The sequence below is a fragment of the Lates calcarifer genome, linkage group LG2 (genome assembly GCF_001640805.2).
Source record: "Lates calcarifer isolate ASB-BC8 linkage group LG2, TLL_Latcal_v3, whole genome shotgun sequence".
NCBI classification, from domain to species: Eukaryota; Metazoa; Chordata; class Actinopteri; family Centropomidae; genus Lates; species Lates calcarifer.
Genome location: NC_066834.1, coordinates 12,542,604 through 12,560,165, shown reverse-complemented (window position 1 = coordinate 12,560,165; position 17,562 = coordinate 12,542,604). Strand labels below are relative to the sequence as shown.

Below are 17,562 nucleotides of genomic sequence, written 5' to 3'. Positions count from 1 at the left end.
ATTTGATGATTTTATTCATTCATTATTTAGATCAATAAATTCATCATTTAATTTTCAAAAAGTAAGGAAACAGTAAAAACCATCCATCACAAGTTCCCAGAGTCCAAGGTGAAATTTTCAGTGTCCTGTTTTGTCCGACCACCTGTTCAGCATACAAATACTGTTTCAGTGCTGCTTCACACTAAAACAGAAAAACCCAGGTTTCCTGATCAATCATGTCTTTGATTCTTCTGGGAAAAAATTGTCTTGACTCAACAAAACATTAAAAGCATAAAATCAAGTAGATTTTCAACAGAAAAAATAATTGCAACTATTTTGCTGACTTATTAATTATTTTAGTCATTTTAAAAACAAAAATGATTAAGCAGTCTCTTGTCCTGGCTTCCTGAATGTAAGTATTTTCTGCTTTTCTGTGTTATATATCATTGTAAAAAAAAATCACTTTTGGGTCCAGGACTGAAAATGATTTTTGAGTTCTTAATATCTCAAAGCTCTACTGATCCTAGGTCAGACTCGCAGTTACTGTGTCAAAGCACTTGGGTTTGCTGTTTTAATCTGACATCTGGTCACCTCTTGTTGAAGGATCCTTTTAGATATCCTGTGACCTGGATGATTGAGAACCTTCATCTGCAGTTATAGCTGTTTCCTCCTTTCACGTAGGTCCTGATTTTGTCAGCATGGCTTTTTAAGGGGGTTGTTGTTTCTTTGATCTTTGATCATGCCTCTCGTGAAAGTTTAGAGTATATACAGTACACATTCCAAGTAATAAAAATAGTGTCTCCTGGGGGGATATAAAGGCCCTTTTCACGTTATTCTCATTCCATTGGTTCACAATGTGCTCTTTCTTTGAGAGGCAGAGTCCTGAATGGCCAGTCAAAGAGGATGTGGTTTTGAGGCAACACTGAATGAAGTTTGCTATAAGGTATGAACTGTCAGTGACCCCTGTGAGACAGAAAAGCCCAGTCAGCGAGGTTGAGGCTGGCCAGTGCACAGGACACACTGCCAGCAAAAAGCTGGAATTAGAAGTAGCTGCTTCAACATTTAACACCAGTGACCAAAGGACTGGATATAAAACCCCTGAGGGGCTCTGAAGAACTGTAGATTGTACCTGAATACGCAAATAGACTCCAGCCTTCTGTGGGCCATGGTACAGCAGGGAGTTATCATCCTTGCAAATCATAAATGTGTAAAGTCTGCATGTTGGATGTTATGTAAGGCTATCACCAACACTGGAGTAAGAGGTTTAAATGGGGATTTATTTGTTTTCATATTTTTTTCATTTGTCCCAGATTGAGCATTGAATGTTACTGATGGGACATCCAAGTTGTTCATGGGAATGTCTGAAATATGTCTGCCTATGCATCACCGTGTTTTGGTTAGCAGAGACAGCTGCAATCAGACATCCATTGGCCACAGTTAACTAAGAATTAAATCTACATTTTATATTTGGTTGCCCAAAGTGTGCCCTCACTAAATCACTTGTCTGGGTTTGGGTGCAGCTTTGGAGGTTCAGAATTACAGATGCTCTGTCCTGAAGTTTTTGATAAGACTACATTTTAGTAGTATGTCACCATGGCTTTCAAATACAGCATGAAGGGAAAGAACCCAAAACATGGCTGTCTGGGTTGTTTTTGCTTCCTTCAGGACAAGAAAGTATTGTTTATGTTGTTGTAACTACTGCTATTATATCTTGTTTCTGTCAGCTGGCCATAGATGTTGATTAACTGAAATGATGAAGAGACAGAATCTAGTTCAGGGAAAGTTGCTGGCAAATAACATAAATGCAATCACCACTGTCTAAATTAATAGGATGCGGATGTAGGTAAACCTTCACCATTTCTACTAAACATAAACTGACAAATGTTTCACCAAAGGATAACATTTTTAGTCACATTCTCCTTACCCGTCCCAGATATCTAGTCATATTCACAGTCTGTTGTAAAGATCTTTGTCCGCTCTCTGTTAATCTATTGATAAAATTGAATAAGGTCGGCCTTTGAGATTCAAATTTTGCCCTTTCGGCAGTCTAAGGAAGAAATGCCCCTGTGATTTGCCTATTCCTGATCACAGCCAATGATTGGCTCTGTTTACCTTCCCTTGGCAGAACAAGCTGCCTTCTGTTTTCTGCGAGGTAATCGTTGTAGCATCTCTTGGTAGGCTGCTGGTTTGGAAGCCAAGCTGCCTGTTTCCTAGAATGTGTCCCCTTGTGTTACTATAATGACAAATATTTCTTCGTTTTAATGAAACTAATTTTTGAATGCTTTTGTAGAATACTTCTTTGTTCCTTTCACTTCCCAAATTGAACCTGTGAGTAAGAGTAATAAGAGTGTGTGACTGATTGGGTTGTTTAGCATACAGACCAAGTTGTACAATCAAGTTGTGGATGATTTGAAGAGGCATACACAGAAAAATTTGTGGTCCCCAAGGGAGATTTTAGACATTCACAGGTACAACTTTGTCACATATGAATGAGTATAAAGTAGGGTTGGGCGATATGATGAATATATCTGCCGTTGGTGAGTGGCTAGGTCGATTTGGACACTGCAAGCAGAGACATCTTTCATCTAATGCCATTGGACTCTTTTTCAAATACTGTCAGACAGGTGTTGCTTCATTTAGGTCTTTCAGCTCACTGGCTGTGTCTGATTTAAAACCAGAATAATCCCAAATAGGTGATTTTGTACTTTTGTTTGCAACAAGCTCTTCCATGATTACATGTACTGAAAATGGCATGTTGGGAGGTGGGATTCCTTTTGGCCAGTTGGAAATTTTGAACATATCGCCTAACCCTAACTAAAAAAAATAACCAGTGAGCTGATATCTGGTTTTATTTCTCCATGTAAGAAATAATGTCAGTGGTGGGAAAGAAAAATTCTGATAGGCACCAGTCGTAAATTTCATCCAGAACTATGTGTTCATCACACACCAAGACGGCATGTTCAGAATTCTTAACCTCTGACAGGTGTGTGTTTGTTTTTGTTCCCCTTTGACTGACAGGTGCAGTTTCAGAAAATCCAGCAGCTTCGTTTGTCTCAGCCACGGGTGCAGTACTATGGAGGCTCTCTGCCCAATGTCAATCAGATCGGCAACACCAGCGCTGAATTTCAGGTGGGATCTCATCACAGTCAAAATATAAAGCATCACTGCAACTAACTACAAATTCATACAGATGTATTAACACCTCTCTTAGACAGTCAGCAGCATCTGATTTTATGGACTGATTTTCTGTTTATTAAGCCTAGTCTCAGGCAGTTTTTACAATTTAAAAAAAATTCAAATGCACCAGGACTAGGCATAATATCTGTCCGAGAATCCAGCTCTGTAGATTTAACAGAAGTAGTGCTCATTCCAGTTGCATTAGAGTGTATGCAGAGCACCATATTTTATATATTTTATTTACCATGTCTCCTTTCTTAAGTTGTCTTGCCTTTTTTCTCTGGTGTTCGAACCAGAAACATTTCTGGCTTAAATAAATAAATGCATCAGTGCCAGATTGAGGAGGCGGCAGTTCTTTCATACAGTGCCAATGCCAGTCTCAACATGGCCTTATACAGTAGATGTACTGGTGCTGTAATTAGTGGGCCTTTTTTGTATGAATGTACTCAAATACTTTCCTTAAAGCAAAAGGAGGTTTGATGTAAGACTACACATGAATATTGTCTTTAAAACTCTTCCTTACCTTGGGATTATCGTCTATCAAAGTGAAGGTCTTGTTCTCATTCAGGGTTTTTTTTTAATGCTAATTATGTCTGACCACTCTGACCCCCAGTTCTAATGTTGTCTAGTTTAACTACAAAAACAGCGAAACGCTGTAGTGGACCTTCAGAAGTGCAACCAAGCTTCTCCTGAGAGCCTTAAATAATTTAGATGAATTTCTGAGGAAAAAAGATGGAATAAGAGATCAGTGCAGTAATTCTCAATACTCCTCCAAGCAGTGCAGTGCCGTATGTGATCTAACTGAGCCTGTATCTGTGTCAGCTCTCCAAGGAGTGAGCTCTGCTGGGATACAGAGGGTCCAGGTGAAAGTGGCCTTGTTACTTGAGAGAATGGGCCTTTGAGGTAGAGCAGTAATTGCAGCACAGTGGGCATTTCCAGAAATCAATCCCTGTATAGAGGAAGAAACTCTCACTCACTTATTGAGTCCATTCACCTTCTCTTCTGGGAACAAAACTCAACAAACCAAATAGCTTCTAGATTCCACTTGGTGATAATCATTTGTTAGCTTCAGTTAAATGAATGCAGAGTACTTAATGTAGCTGACTCTGACTTCACCAATGAGCAGCGCCCGTTATGATCAGCATTCAAATGTGGATCATATATTCAGTTTCAGATGTTGTTGACTGTATTAGCAGCAATCAAAGTGTGAACCATGCAATCTCTCACATTTGCTGCCAACAGGGAGATAAAGGGCTGGGTCTTTAAACTTAGAATAAAAGCTAAAGTTGTTTTTGTTTTTTTTAAAATTCAGTTTATAATTGTTTAGCAATAAATGTTAAGTGATTATGTTTTGGTGTTTCGAATCCTAAACTCAGACTTAATTGACTAATATATCGGCATGAGAGTACATTTTCTTTGCCATAATGCACTAAATGACACATTAAAACCTTGCACTTTTGATGGAAGTATTTTTCAAGTAATTGCCTTAATGCTATAATGAACCATTGTGTGTCATTATTAAACAAAAGAGACTACATTTAACTTCATCTTTGTGCCCGCAGTGTTAATCAGTAGTTCTTTGAGTTTGAAGAACCAGCATAACCTTTCAATAAAGTGTAGTAAAATGGCTCATCAGTTTATAAAAGACAAAGACTTAAGATTCAGTACAGATGATGATTTTATTTTATTTTATTTTAATTTTTTTGCTAAATGAACAAAATTCGAGTATCTCATTCAAATGCTCGCCATCTTCTCTTCCTGCCAGCCTGTAGGAAGCTGCAGCATTAATATGTCTGCTGTGAAAACACTCTTCCTGTCTCTTTCTCAGGGTGGCTTCCCGTCAGGATTAGACTCAGTCAGGGGGACACGGCACCATGGTCTGGTTGAGAGGGTCCACAGGGACCGCAACCGCATCAACTCTCCCCATCGCCGACCCATCGACAAGCACGGCCGGCAGATATCCTTCCTAACCTGAATACTGACAGTAGGAGACCAAACACAAACATATTTCCATGTGATGCAGATGTCGTCAGCATGAGAGGTTGATCGATGATGTGGAACTGGGTGTTGTGGCATCCAGGTGGTTTGTCTTTATTGTTGTTTTTTAAATGGTGGTTTGTTTTAATGGTGTGGTTTTAAGTGTGACGGCACTTACCAGTGTAGGCAGCTGTTTTGTAGCTTCAGGAACAGAGTTAGTCATTATGTTAATTCGATATGTGACGCAAAGAGAGTGCACTTTACTTCTGCTTAATGGACATTGACAATAGGAGATTCTCAACATACTCTGAATCATGCTCAGGTTGTGTATGCATGTGTGTAATTTGCATAGAAGTGTAACAGCAGATCTGATTCTATGAGGAAGCTGCAGAAGGGTCTAATTGTTGGAATGGTTATAATACTCGAGAGCAAGGAACAGAGGAGTGAGTGTCAGCTGTACCCCTTCAAAATCGATTTTTGCAGAGTCTCCTCAGAGTTGAAATGAGTAAGAGCAGAAAAATCTGTCTTTTTCCGCCACATTTTGGTTACAATTTCCATGGTTTCTTGTCATATAATTCTGGCTTTGTAAGATTTCATAAGCCCAATTGTGTTACATAAACTGCTCCCATTTACAGTGCAAAACTAATCACCATGAATGTTGTCACCAATCAGCAATTACAAGTGGTGTGTGTGTTTCATAAATCATCACAGAGAATAGGCATCTCATGCTGAAGAGAACAGAGACACATAAAACAGTGGTTGAATTAAGACCCAGAATGATGAGCAGCCTTGTTTAACTGTTGTGAGAATGAAACGGGATTAAAGTGCCACTTCAAATTTTGTCTTGAAATTAGAGCTGCGCCTCAAAATAAGTTGATACAAGCAACTTGTGAATCATAATGTATTGGATTGGAAATGAAGGAAAGAAGGTCTCTGTTGTATACATGACCATTGATTATAAAGAATCAAAAGTGATTACTTCTTGTAAATGATCATGAGAACTGTCGAGCTAACAGAGACACTAAATGCACCACATTTGTGATCTGAGCACACTAGAGTGCTGCTACACTACATAGTTCGTTGTAAAGAGATGCAGGACATGGATTAAATTTCCTGATCTGGATTCACACCCAATATGTCGCATTTACATGAAACACGACTTAGCCCACTGATCCATCAGCATGCCTCCTACCTCATAGTGTTTTAATAAGCGGATCTGTTCATTTCATGCCTCAGGACAGAGATGATTCAGTGACCTGTCACTATGGTGTGATTAGCTAGAGAGGAGTTTGTCCTGTGTCCCAGCGTGTGGTCATCATACTGATGTATGTTTCTGTGGAGACCAGTCAGAACAGATGTATAACGTAATGGTCACTGGATACATGCGGTATGTTGAGGAAAACACTCGACAAATCGTTTTCCCTGTCTCTGTCAGTACAGCGTGTCATTGTTGATGATCCTTGTTTTTACAGTTTGTACAGAGTCAGGCATGTTTTTCATTTGTGGGAAAGTCCATGTACAGTGGAAGGGGGTAACCTACCCTGAGGAGGCTGCAAGATTGTTAAGATTAAAGAAAGTTCAACCAGCACCTGGGCAGCATAGCCAAAAATATTACCACAGTGTTATTCATAATTATTGATATATACACTGAATACCATTAATGAGGAAGGAAATACACACTGTGTTTTGGTGAGTCATACTAAATGTAAACATAACTTGTTTGTTTGATTAATAAAGGTATATTGAGTTTAGGAGTTTAATCAACTTGATAACCAACATGGTATAACATTGATGCCTCAACAAAGCAATAGCAACAATGCTTTACATGTTATGCAACTATTTCCCATTGGTGTTGGCAGTTGTATTTACTTTTATGTGCCACATTAAATGAAATAAAAACATACTTTTTCTTATCATGTTGGGTAAAGACACATGACGATGACTACTGGGGTTTGACTGTTGAACTATCACAAGAGGCTTGTTTTTGAGCTTGGGTGCTAGTGATGGTGCTAGCAGCTTGGAACCACAGACTCTGTATACTTCGTGAGATGGTGCTTTTTTCAAATGGTAGATAAGGTTCTAGTCTTCATCAGCACAGGTCACCTGCATCCAGGTGTTGAAATCCAAACCATTTCCAAATCTTTCCTGACATCTCACTCATGTTTACGTTTCCATCAACGTGTGTCTTTCTTCTTGTTTTGGCCCCACATGTGTCATCTACAAAGCCTGTTGTGGTAGCCTAATAGAGTGATTGCGCAGGCAAGAGTTGATAACGTTATTATTGTGGGAATTGTTTTCATGATAATTATCGGGAATGTTTTATCTCCCAGCCACACCAGCAGAACATGACTCTGAACATTCCTGATGATTCCTGGTTGTATTTTCAATCAGTTTAGGCAATATGACCAAACTCTGCTGTTTGTCTTCTGTTTTCCTGTTTATTGTGGCTATGTGTTGTAATGTACAACACACTGTAATGTATATGGCCTGAGTGGAGGCACTCCTATAGACGTCTGCTCTTGTTAGTGTCAAAACAAAACCAGTTGGCTTATTTGTATGTGGTGGGCGGTGTTGTTTCCACATATGTGCATACTGTACATTCACATGTCCTTACATATAGATGGGATGATCAAGATAGTGTAACGGTCACTGTTAAGAGAGACTGTTTTTTTTGTTAGTGGCAAAATAGACAGGAATGTCCAGTCAAGTTTTGGTCACCAGAGGTTTGTCAGAGTTACATTACATTACATAATTTTTTTTCACAAGTGCATTTAATTTGTCAGTCACAATGAGGTTAGAAGCACCAAAGTCAGACCTAAATTCTCTTCACGTCTTTGTGTTTTTAGCAGAATACAGTGCATTTGTTTGAGGAGGCATGTGCGCTGATGGAAGAGGTTGGAGGTCGTGGTAGTGAAATAGTGCATGTCACAGAAAAACAGACCTGAAGAGTCTTAGTCTCTTTGTCATGTGGGATAGTGGTTAGTCTGTCATTTTTTCAGTTCTATACAGAAAAAAAAATGTGGTTTTTGTATACAACTGGCCCCAAAGTTTTCTAAAATCATCAATTTGACAGATATACCCTACTAAAAATAAGCTGTAAAGTAGGGCTGACAATCTTATCACTACACATTTTTTCATATCAGTCAATATCGACATGCATTTCATTATATAGATCAAATCACTATCCCTGTCAAGCTTAAAAGTTCCCTTTCTACTCCTAAGTGAGATGTGAAGGTATCATAAGGTCAGTTTTTGTTTGCTGTAAGGCATGCCACTGGAGAAAGTGGACACCATGGTCTGTTTTTGTTGCGCAGGTATCACGCTGGTTGTTTTAGGGGGGACCGCCCGCACTTGCATTGTGCGAGCTCTAAACTGCTTCAGATGGTAAATAAAGATTAGTGGTTTTACCTGTTTTTGTGGGAACATGCTCTCAATCCAATTTGCAGTGCAGGGTATTCTGCTTCTTGTCAGACTAAATAGCTAAAAAAAATCTCCACATTACCAAATTCCCCTGACCCTTCTTTTCAACAATCTCCTCGTATTTTGAGCCTCGGGCTGTGTCTGTTGGGCTGTCTTCTACGGTAACACTGTCTCTGGAGTCTTGGTCAACATTTGCTGTCGTCATTTTCTCTTTCATCTGACTCCCACTCCTGACATACTGGTGTGCACGGCTGCAGTAGACCAAACATTAGCATGTGTGCTGCTGTCAGCTGCTGCTCCTATGCTGTGCTGTCCCCAGAAAAGGAGAGGGCTCTCTGTGGGTCTCTTGTGGGCATGTTCCTCAGAACAAGACCTGCATCCACTGAGAATCAATTGAGTCTTGCAACCAACCTAGACCATCATCTACTATGGAAAGTAGTTTGAATCGTGAAAGGGAGCAGTGCAGCATCTTGAAAATTAAAATGTGTAATGTGGTTTGTGGCTCTGGCTTGTCCAATAATAGTGCCATATTTTGAAAATGGAAATGTGGTTTGTGGCTCAGATTGGCTAAAGAAATACAGGAAGATTTTTGAGTTGTATCCCAATTTTACACTCACTCACTTGTGCAATATGAAGGAACCATTCATTCTTTTCTACACGCTTGCACACAACTGAAGCGTGCCAATTACAGGTTAGGGTTGATCCCACCATTAAGAGCACATGAAGCAGTCAGCTAACCAGTTTGACAGGATTGTTCCTTCTCTTCCTCTGTGTCTGGAGAAACCACAATAGTGTCCTTTTCATTTAGTTTGTATTCGTATGTGTTGGAAAAAGGAGTTTATCCCATGTTTTGTATGAGGGGTAATGAGTGATAGCATGGCTCCAGCCTCTGTAAATCTGTCTCACTACTGATAATAATTTATCCAAGGGCCTAAACAGCTGCTGTGTGGAAAAGTGGTTGGCCTTGTGTGGCACCTAATCTCTGCTGTAATTTGTTTTTGTTGATCTGTCAACATTTTCAACACCGTTCCCCAAACAGCCTGTTTCCAGAGCACAGGAGCTCAACTTGCAAACTAAACTAAAAGAGTGACTGTCGGCAAGACGAAACACCACCCTTCTGAAGTCCTGCCCTTCCACAGACAATGCCAGGAACTCTGCTTCAGCATTCAGTAGTAAATTAAATAATGCTACCATTGTTTCATTAAGTATTTGAAAAAGGTAGCTCTATTGTTGACACTTGTCTTTCCACACAATAGGGCTTTGATGAGAACATGCTTTAAATATAAACGCTTTCGTTTCTCTTTGCATGTAATCCTCCGAGTTTGTGTGTCATACATTTGTGCGTAGAACTATAGTTAGAACACCTTGTTTTATTTTTAAATAAAAAAAAGTCAGAGTGAAGGTGTTGACTAAGAATGGTTTTATATGTAGGAATTTCAAATCTGATCGGAAATGTGCTGTGTTCTTGTTGTCTTTCTTTCTTTGTGATTATATCAAATAACATGCAAAACATACATGTATCATGGTGATGTTTCTGTATTTGTGCCAGTTATTTCCTTAACAAAGACCCACATAGATAGCTCTCCGTATGGAACAGTGTACCTGTCCCCACCTCCGGACAATAACTGGAGAAGGTGAGTAGTGCCTCTGTTGAGCTACTGACAGAATGGTTATTGTCTTCTCTTCTTCCTCTAATGAGATTATTTTACAACAGGAACTGTTTCCTCTTGCCAGCCTGTTTCCTGTATCAAACCTCTCTCTGCCTACCAGTATTTTTTTCTACATCCAGGCATCAGCCATCTCAATCAAACGCAGAATGTTATGTCCAGAGCAGCATTGAGGCAGCGTGACGGGTGGCCTTCATTGTTTCTGCAGAAATGCTTCAAGTATCAGGGTGCTGTGTTAGAACTGGGAAGGCTCCATCTAACTAAAGGTGTTTGACAGATAGCCTTTTGCTTTAAAGGTCATGCCCAACAGCAGTGGTCCCACTGTTAAGAGATTTTATGTTGTTCACAGCAGTATTGCCCTGTGGTAAAGACTCACCAAGTTAGCAGAAATTAAGTAGCAGTACCTGCTGGAAAACAATGCTAGACTAGTTGGCTTTGATGTGAGCTGCAGGATCCATTTTCCAGCTCTGGTTGTGCCTACATAGAGCAGTCAGTCTATTGGTAGGCGGCTTTTCCTCAGTGTTTACAAGGGAGGGTGAATTATGGCCTTGTGATAAAAAGCTCAGCCAAGCTCCTCCCCACTCACTCTCTTTCACTCTTGCTCTGTCTCCTCACTTGTGTTTAGTATGCTGGCTTTTGGCCGGCTGCCAATCACCCTGCCTCATCTTCTTCCACAGCGCCGACACAGACAATCGCCAGGCTCCGTGTTGAGTGTACTGTAACAGCTTGTACTATAGAAGTGAATAAGGCCCACGCCCTCTTGTCATTGTTGACAGCACAAAACAGGTTGGCTGACAAACGTCCTCACGGAGCAACCAGACGTCAGTGTTCTCAGAGTGGGTGTGTTTCTGGGAGAGCCATGTGGTACTAGGTGCTGAATGCAGACTCTCACTGCTTTGTTTCAGACTCCGTTTCTCAATGAAACACTGGAGCGTCATGTCATATAAACTTAGTGTAAAGGAAATTTAAAAGAAAATGTGACTACCATTTTTATTTAATACAGTTTTCTGTCATGAAGCCACATGCATGCTTGGCCAGTAGACCTATCATACATGAAGTGAACCTCTGAATTGATGAAATGAATCTCTGTAGTGTAAACCTGTTCGTTATATGCTGTAAAGTGATTGCTCATGTCTGTGGATATACAGGCTGTTGATTGATTGCAGCTGTTTTGCCACAAGAAAAGATATTATCATATAAACCTGTAAAATGGAACACCGTTTTTCTATCTCCTCTCTTCTATTCATGCTCATCTCTCCCTTTGATTGTTTCTTCTCCTTCACCATTCCTCACCAAAGCCTTCTATACTGTGTGTGATTGGCATCAGCTCTGTCAAGTCTCTGCAGGCCAAGCCTGGCCTCCTGCTCCAACCTGCAGCAGATTGTTGTCACAGTGTGTAACAAGGATAAACTTCCCCTTCAGCAGTGAATATTGGCCCACTTCACTGTCACAGGCAGAGATGTACATATTAGACTGACTGTGTCCGAACAGACGAGTTTGGAAGCTTGGAGAACACCCAGATTTACCCACTCACCATCAGAGAGTTTTACATGAGTTCTAGTTTCGTTGTCTTTTGGTTTGTTTTTTTAGTGTTGACAGTGTGTGACCAGCTCACTTTTGAAGCAGTGTTCTGATTTGATATAGATCTTATCTTTTCTAAAGACTCAGTCAAGACAAACATAAGTGCTCCTCGCTACTCTTTTTTACTTCTAATATCTCACTGTAGTCCTACTATATTGAACAAAAAACTGAGTAATGAACCTTCCTGAAATCAGAATCTGGCAGGATATCATTAGTGAATTAGACTTTTATGTTTTATGACTGATTTACAGAGTGTGGTTTTAAAGAGTATTTAAAAGATGTGAATGAATAAAGAAGGTGAAGATGTCACACAGAAGTTGTAATAATAGAAGTTGTCTTTATTGAGATGAAGCAGGCATGTTTGTCTTCTCTTATCCAAGAAACCCTGACAAGAATTTCACATTTTTAACAACCAGTACTACAGAATTGTAGAATCCAGGTTAGAGCATTTGAAGTGAAATTCACATAGAAATACAATCCAGAATTTCCCTTAAAGGACTCAACAATGCACTATCATACTTCACTATGCCAGCACCATCATTTTACTTCCATAAGTTGTGTGTCAAATAATACTATGTATTAACATTCTGATGTTTGATAACTGAATAATTCCCACAATACAAATATCAAATTTTAATTGCAAACTGTTATTTAACAGTTTGTAAACTTTTGGAACCAGAATCAAACTTGAGCTATTTGTCATGGTGATTATCAGGATGGATGGCCTCAGTCGCACCATGGGATTTTTTGCCGAATGTTGTCCACCTCAGCATTTTTTTTAGCAGACGTTTCAATTGAAACCTGGTAATTTCACAAATTATATCATGATTAATGTTATTACAACACCATTATTTTGTAACACTTAGGCTGTATATATAAATGAACAGTACATAAGCTTGCTTTTGCACAATCAGTGTTGTGTTTTTACTCAGACTGCTGACTGAGTTTGTTGCTTTAGTAAAGACATAACACACTGTTGGAAGGGAAATGGGAAATCAGAGTCTGGGCTGAGGTCTTGCCAGATTAGAGAGGCTCCTCTTCCAGTAATCTTCTGGGAAATCCCATTGAAGAAAATTCTACAAGAGACTATTGTTAATATACTGTACGTATATAAAAACTGTTCTTCTCTTGTTCAGAGAAACCTTCAGTGGCTAAAGTTAATATCCATCCATGGAAATGGTCTTAGACTGTTGTTGCAGTGAGAAGCAGATTCCCTGCTTGTCCGTCTCAGGGGAGAGTGGGGCGGTAAGTGTTTACAACGCCAACCACATCTGCACTGCATTACCGCCAGTCAGCTCTGGAGGAGAGCCACAGAGCTTTTTTTTAACTGTTTCAGTGCTTCAACTACCACGACGATGATCAGCTATCTGCTCTACACCCACCTTCTCCAGCACTAATGACTGGTATCGATTACATTTATGAAGACATTTTGGTTCCAAACACATACGATATATAGATGATTTTTTTTTTTTTTTGCTTGTGTTTGTATTAAGATGACGTTTGTCAAGCCTCCCAGCCTCTGTTCCATCAAAACTTAAAGGCAGTGGGTCAGTGCTAGGGGATCGTCAAGCATGACAGAAATGCAGGGGAACAGAGCTGTTCACATAGCCTTTAACCGCTCCATGACCAGCAGCCTGGCCAACAGATTTTATCCTCTCTCTGGACTTGGTGGGGCTTTTTTTTCTTTCATTTCTTTGGGGAAAAAAAAGTAGTGATTTCCCAACTTAGTTCATATGCAGTGAGTTGCACCATGATTTTTGATATCCACCATCTGTTCTCTAGAGTCTACTCAAAGTATGGTGCTTTCTTGGAAATGAGGCGTGTCAAAGAATATTAACTTATTATTATGCGGGTGTCTGGGGAGAGACCCCCTTAAAGGGGCTTCGTTCCTAGGGGTGCGTGAGGCATCAGACCTGAGTGTAGCCCTGGATGTGTCCCTTTGGAGACCATCTGCTTCAGGGTCAGAGCTTCAATCCAATCCCACGCCCTCCTCCTCTTCCATTCACCCATCTTTGGCCTGCTATTCCTGTACCAGCCTCTCTCGGGATGAAATCTCAGACCAGGCTCCCTGGAGATTGCTCTGCAGAAAGGCTTTCCATGGGCGAGATCTCAAATTTTCTTCCACTTCTTCTTTGGGAGATGTGGTGTGATGATTCTCGAGGGCTTTTATCACCATCTAGGTGGTCTGATTGCTTTTACACACACACACACACACACACATATATATATATATATATATATATATGCCCTGATAAATCAGGCTCTCTAGACTGACTTTAAAAAAAGCAATGTTTGCCATCGGCTGTACAAAGCTTCATATAGATTTGGTCAGTTCCCCCGAGTTCTGTCTATTGGTGTGATTTATTGTCTCATCTTTTTAAACTCATGGCAGTAACAAAACTAGACCATTTTGCGATAGGATCACACCAGCCTCGATGCCCATCAACGTTCTTGTTCTGGCCCATGAATACTCTGTAGTCATTACCACATTAATAGATGAGTAGTCAGAATCGTTTGAACCACACTAATCTTCGAACTTAGCCTTCATTTGGATCTCCGCTACTCACCCATAAAGTTTTGTGACTGCATCTTTCACAGTCACTGTGACAAACCGCCTCTGAGGTAGTTTCAGTTACAGTAGTTGTCTCCAAGACCACATTTTGCCATGATGACACACACTGACTCTCAAGATGAAACAAAACTGTCGTCAACATGTCACTGTGTCAGAGGGATATTTGCTGTTGCCCTTCAGTGACAGGTATAGTGGCTAAATCGGGTGATGTGAGGTGACACATAAACTGTTTTTACACTGCCTATCAAGTACTGCATATTGGGTTATCCAGAAGTATTTTCAAAGGTTTACTTCAAGAGCAGTTCTATCTTATCATAATTTTGCTCTTAATTTTTGCCATTAAGGTTAAATTACATACCTAGCTACAGCTGGCTGGTGTCATTTGTTGCTGTGTGCTATACATCTGATCGGTAATTAAAGGCAACAGGATATATATGCATACACAAATGCACACAGAGTGGAAGGAGGAGGGCTCACTTTTGTCCAGTGGTCCCCTAGGGGGTTAATCCAGCCCTTTTGTCCAGTATTCCTGTCAATACTAATGACCTTTTACTCACCATGTTGATTTCTGAGATCTCAGAATGCTGTAATATCACAAAATAAAGCTCACTTTCAGTTTTACCTCCTCATAAATTGGTTTAAGTAATCTATCTCAACCGTTGCCCTCTGATCAAGTGGCTGCTTATGTTTTTTGCAGAGTCTGACTTAATTCTAGAGACGCCATTGTCTTCCCAGATCTCAGCAGATGCTTTAAGTTGAAATAAATCGTAATGATCCTTTAATCCTAAGTACCATCAGACTTGTTGGATGAAGAAACCTCCATGTGTTTCTTTAATTAAAGCTGAAAAACAAGTGCTGTGTCTCAATTCAGATACTTCTGTTAGAACTTCTTCAGGGTAATGTTCTTTCAAATCCTACAGGGCCATTGGACACTTACTGGAAATGATAATCACAACGTGTGACAGTGATTGTCTCCCATCAAAATACCCACCGCTTCTTTGCTCACTTGACTAAAAAAATCATTGTTATACTTTATTGTGTGTGTGCCCCCTGTTTTATGCGACATGTAAATTGCGCCTCCACTGGTGACACTGACGCGTCCCTGTTCCTCAGGTGCCATTAACACGTTCGAACATATGTTGGTGGTCCCTCCCCTTCGGCTATGTAGTCAAGATGGCGACCATTGAGGGTGAGAAGTGTCTGTCTTTCCACAATCAAATTTTTGATGGTTTTGAGTCACCATCCTGGTTCCCACAGTGCACCAGTGCACCAGTGTCAGTGTGAGTGTCAGTGTCAACGCACTTCTGCACTCAAAATAGAAAGTGTGAGTATGGAAGTACGCAAATTGAGACACAGCAGAATTTGTGGATATATTCTGGTAAGCAGACATGCCAACAGCATGACCACCAGCAGGACTGAAAATAAAATGGTCTAGTCGTTAATAGAAAGTCCATTTGAGTTCTGTGGATCGTCTCTGCTTTTAGGAGACTAGTTCTGTTTGTTAGAGGAAAAACAGAGTGATTGCTTTGTACATAAGTCTAAGAAAGAGTCAACATCCCTTTTAGCTGAACACATCAGAAAAAGTCCACTCAGTCACCGTTCCCACTTTGACAATGACTCTTCACATCAAGTTGTTTATGTTATTTCTCTCTCTGGCCGGTCAATTCCCCAGAGAGCTGCTTATGTTGCACCAGTTTTCTCTTCCCATTAGATATGGGAGAACAGCTTGTAAGTGCTCCTCAGCTGCAGGTTTATAAACCTGGCTTGCAATCATTCTTCCCGTTAGTGCTCCCGTCTTTCTTTGTCTTTATTTTTTTCCATCTCATCTGCCTTCTGCTGTTAGTTTATTCTGTCTTTCCATTTTCCTCAAATATTAAACGGTATTGTGTTGTATCTGAGTATTTTCCAGGGTCTTTTCTTTTTTCCAACACAGATTCATCATAATATTTTTACCAAGAAATTTTCTCCTCCTCTTAAACTTTAGGGCAGGAGCCAGGGGTCTCTTCTTTCACCTAGTAAATTTGTCTATCCTGCTTTTCCTATGTCTTTTGAAGGGAACAACAGCCATGGACTGAGGAAAAACGGCCTGGGTTTAGATTAATATCACAACTCAACAGGTGACCCCCGACCCCTCTCTCTTTCTCTCTCTCTCTCTCTTTCCCTCAGTCTATCTTTGCTGCTTTATCCCTCGCTCACACAGAGGCCAACAATTCTGTTCTTTGTCTTTTTTTCAATCTCTCTTGGCCACATAACATCCTGGTTTCTATCCTTTGTAAATCTCCGCCTGATTTGTAACATCTCAGTAATCCCCTCCTTTCTTCCTCTGAAGCACTGAGATAGAGGGCCACAGAGTCCCAGCTAAAGACTGTTATGGTTGATTTATTAATCATTTTTTCTCTTTGTAGTTTTCCACTCATCTCTCCAGTTTGGTATTTCTCAAGCATTAATCAATAGTTCCTTTCTTACTAACCTAGCTTTAGGATCATGGCTCCTTTGCAGTCTAACATCAAGGCTCCTTATTCACATCTTCTTACTTTCAGCCTCTTTATATTCTTCTTTAAGTCTGGTATTTGAACATTATTTATGAGTTTTCTGAAGTCAATGGTAATCCATTTTGTGTTGATTGTAAATACTTGCTTTCTTTCAAAAAACTTGAAATAACAAACATCCTAATTTTAATTTGTAATTTTAGAAGTTTCTTTTATAAGGGTATACTACAAAATTTGGGAAAATTTGCTTATTTGCTGTCATACTGAGGGTTTGATTAAAAGATCAATGTCAACTTCAGCTCTGAGTGTTCAATACAGAGGCGGGTTTGTTGCATGTTTTTCACATTATTAAGTTGCGACTGAAGGCAAGGCAAGGCAATATAAACATTTGTCCACAAAGCCCTTTTAGTCATTTAACAAAAGATGCCAGTTCATCTCAAATGTTAAATATTGTCTAAACAAAAGCAGCTGTATATTGAGCTGAACCATGACGAGTTGATCAACAGAAAAATAACCTGCAAGTATTTTGATAATCAGTGAATCATTTAATCCATTTATCAAGCAATAATGGAAAACATTCCCTGCTTAAATATGAACTTGCACTGCTTTTCTTTGTCTTGTGTTATAATAAATTGACAATGTTTATGCTTGAAACTGTTGGTCAAACAAAACAAGCTGTTTGAAGACATTAACTTTAGCT

At 39.8% G+C, this 17,562-nt stretch overlaps 1 protein-coding gene across 4 annotated transcripts in view; it reads left to right on the top strand.

The window, feature by feature from the left end:
* crtc3 (CREB regulated transcription coactivator 3) overlaps nt 1–17,562 on the top strand; it is a 36,303-nt gene that overhangs the window by 2,250 nt on the left and 16,491 nt on the right. For 2 of the 4 annotated variants that reach the window (XM_051075493.1, XM_051075492.1), the window contains exons 2-5: nt 2,998–3,108; nt 4,985–5,116; nt 10,129–10,187; nt 16,428–16,490. In XM_051075493.1, the coding sequence (XP_050931450.1) occupies nt 2,998–3,108; nt 4,985–5,116; nt 10,129–10,187; nt 16,428–16,490 (365 nt within the window). The remainder of the gene's footprint in view (nt 1–2,997; nt 3,109–4,984; nt 5,117–10,128; nt 10,188–16,427; nt 16,491–17,562) is intronic. The other 2 variants (XM_051075499.1, XM_051075494.1) reach the window with 1 other exon arrangement.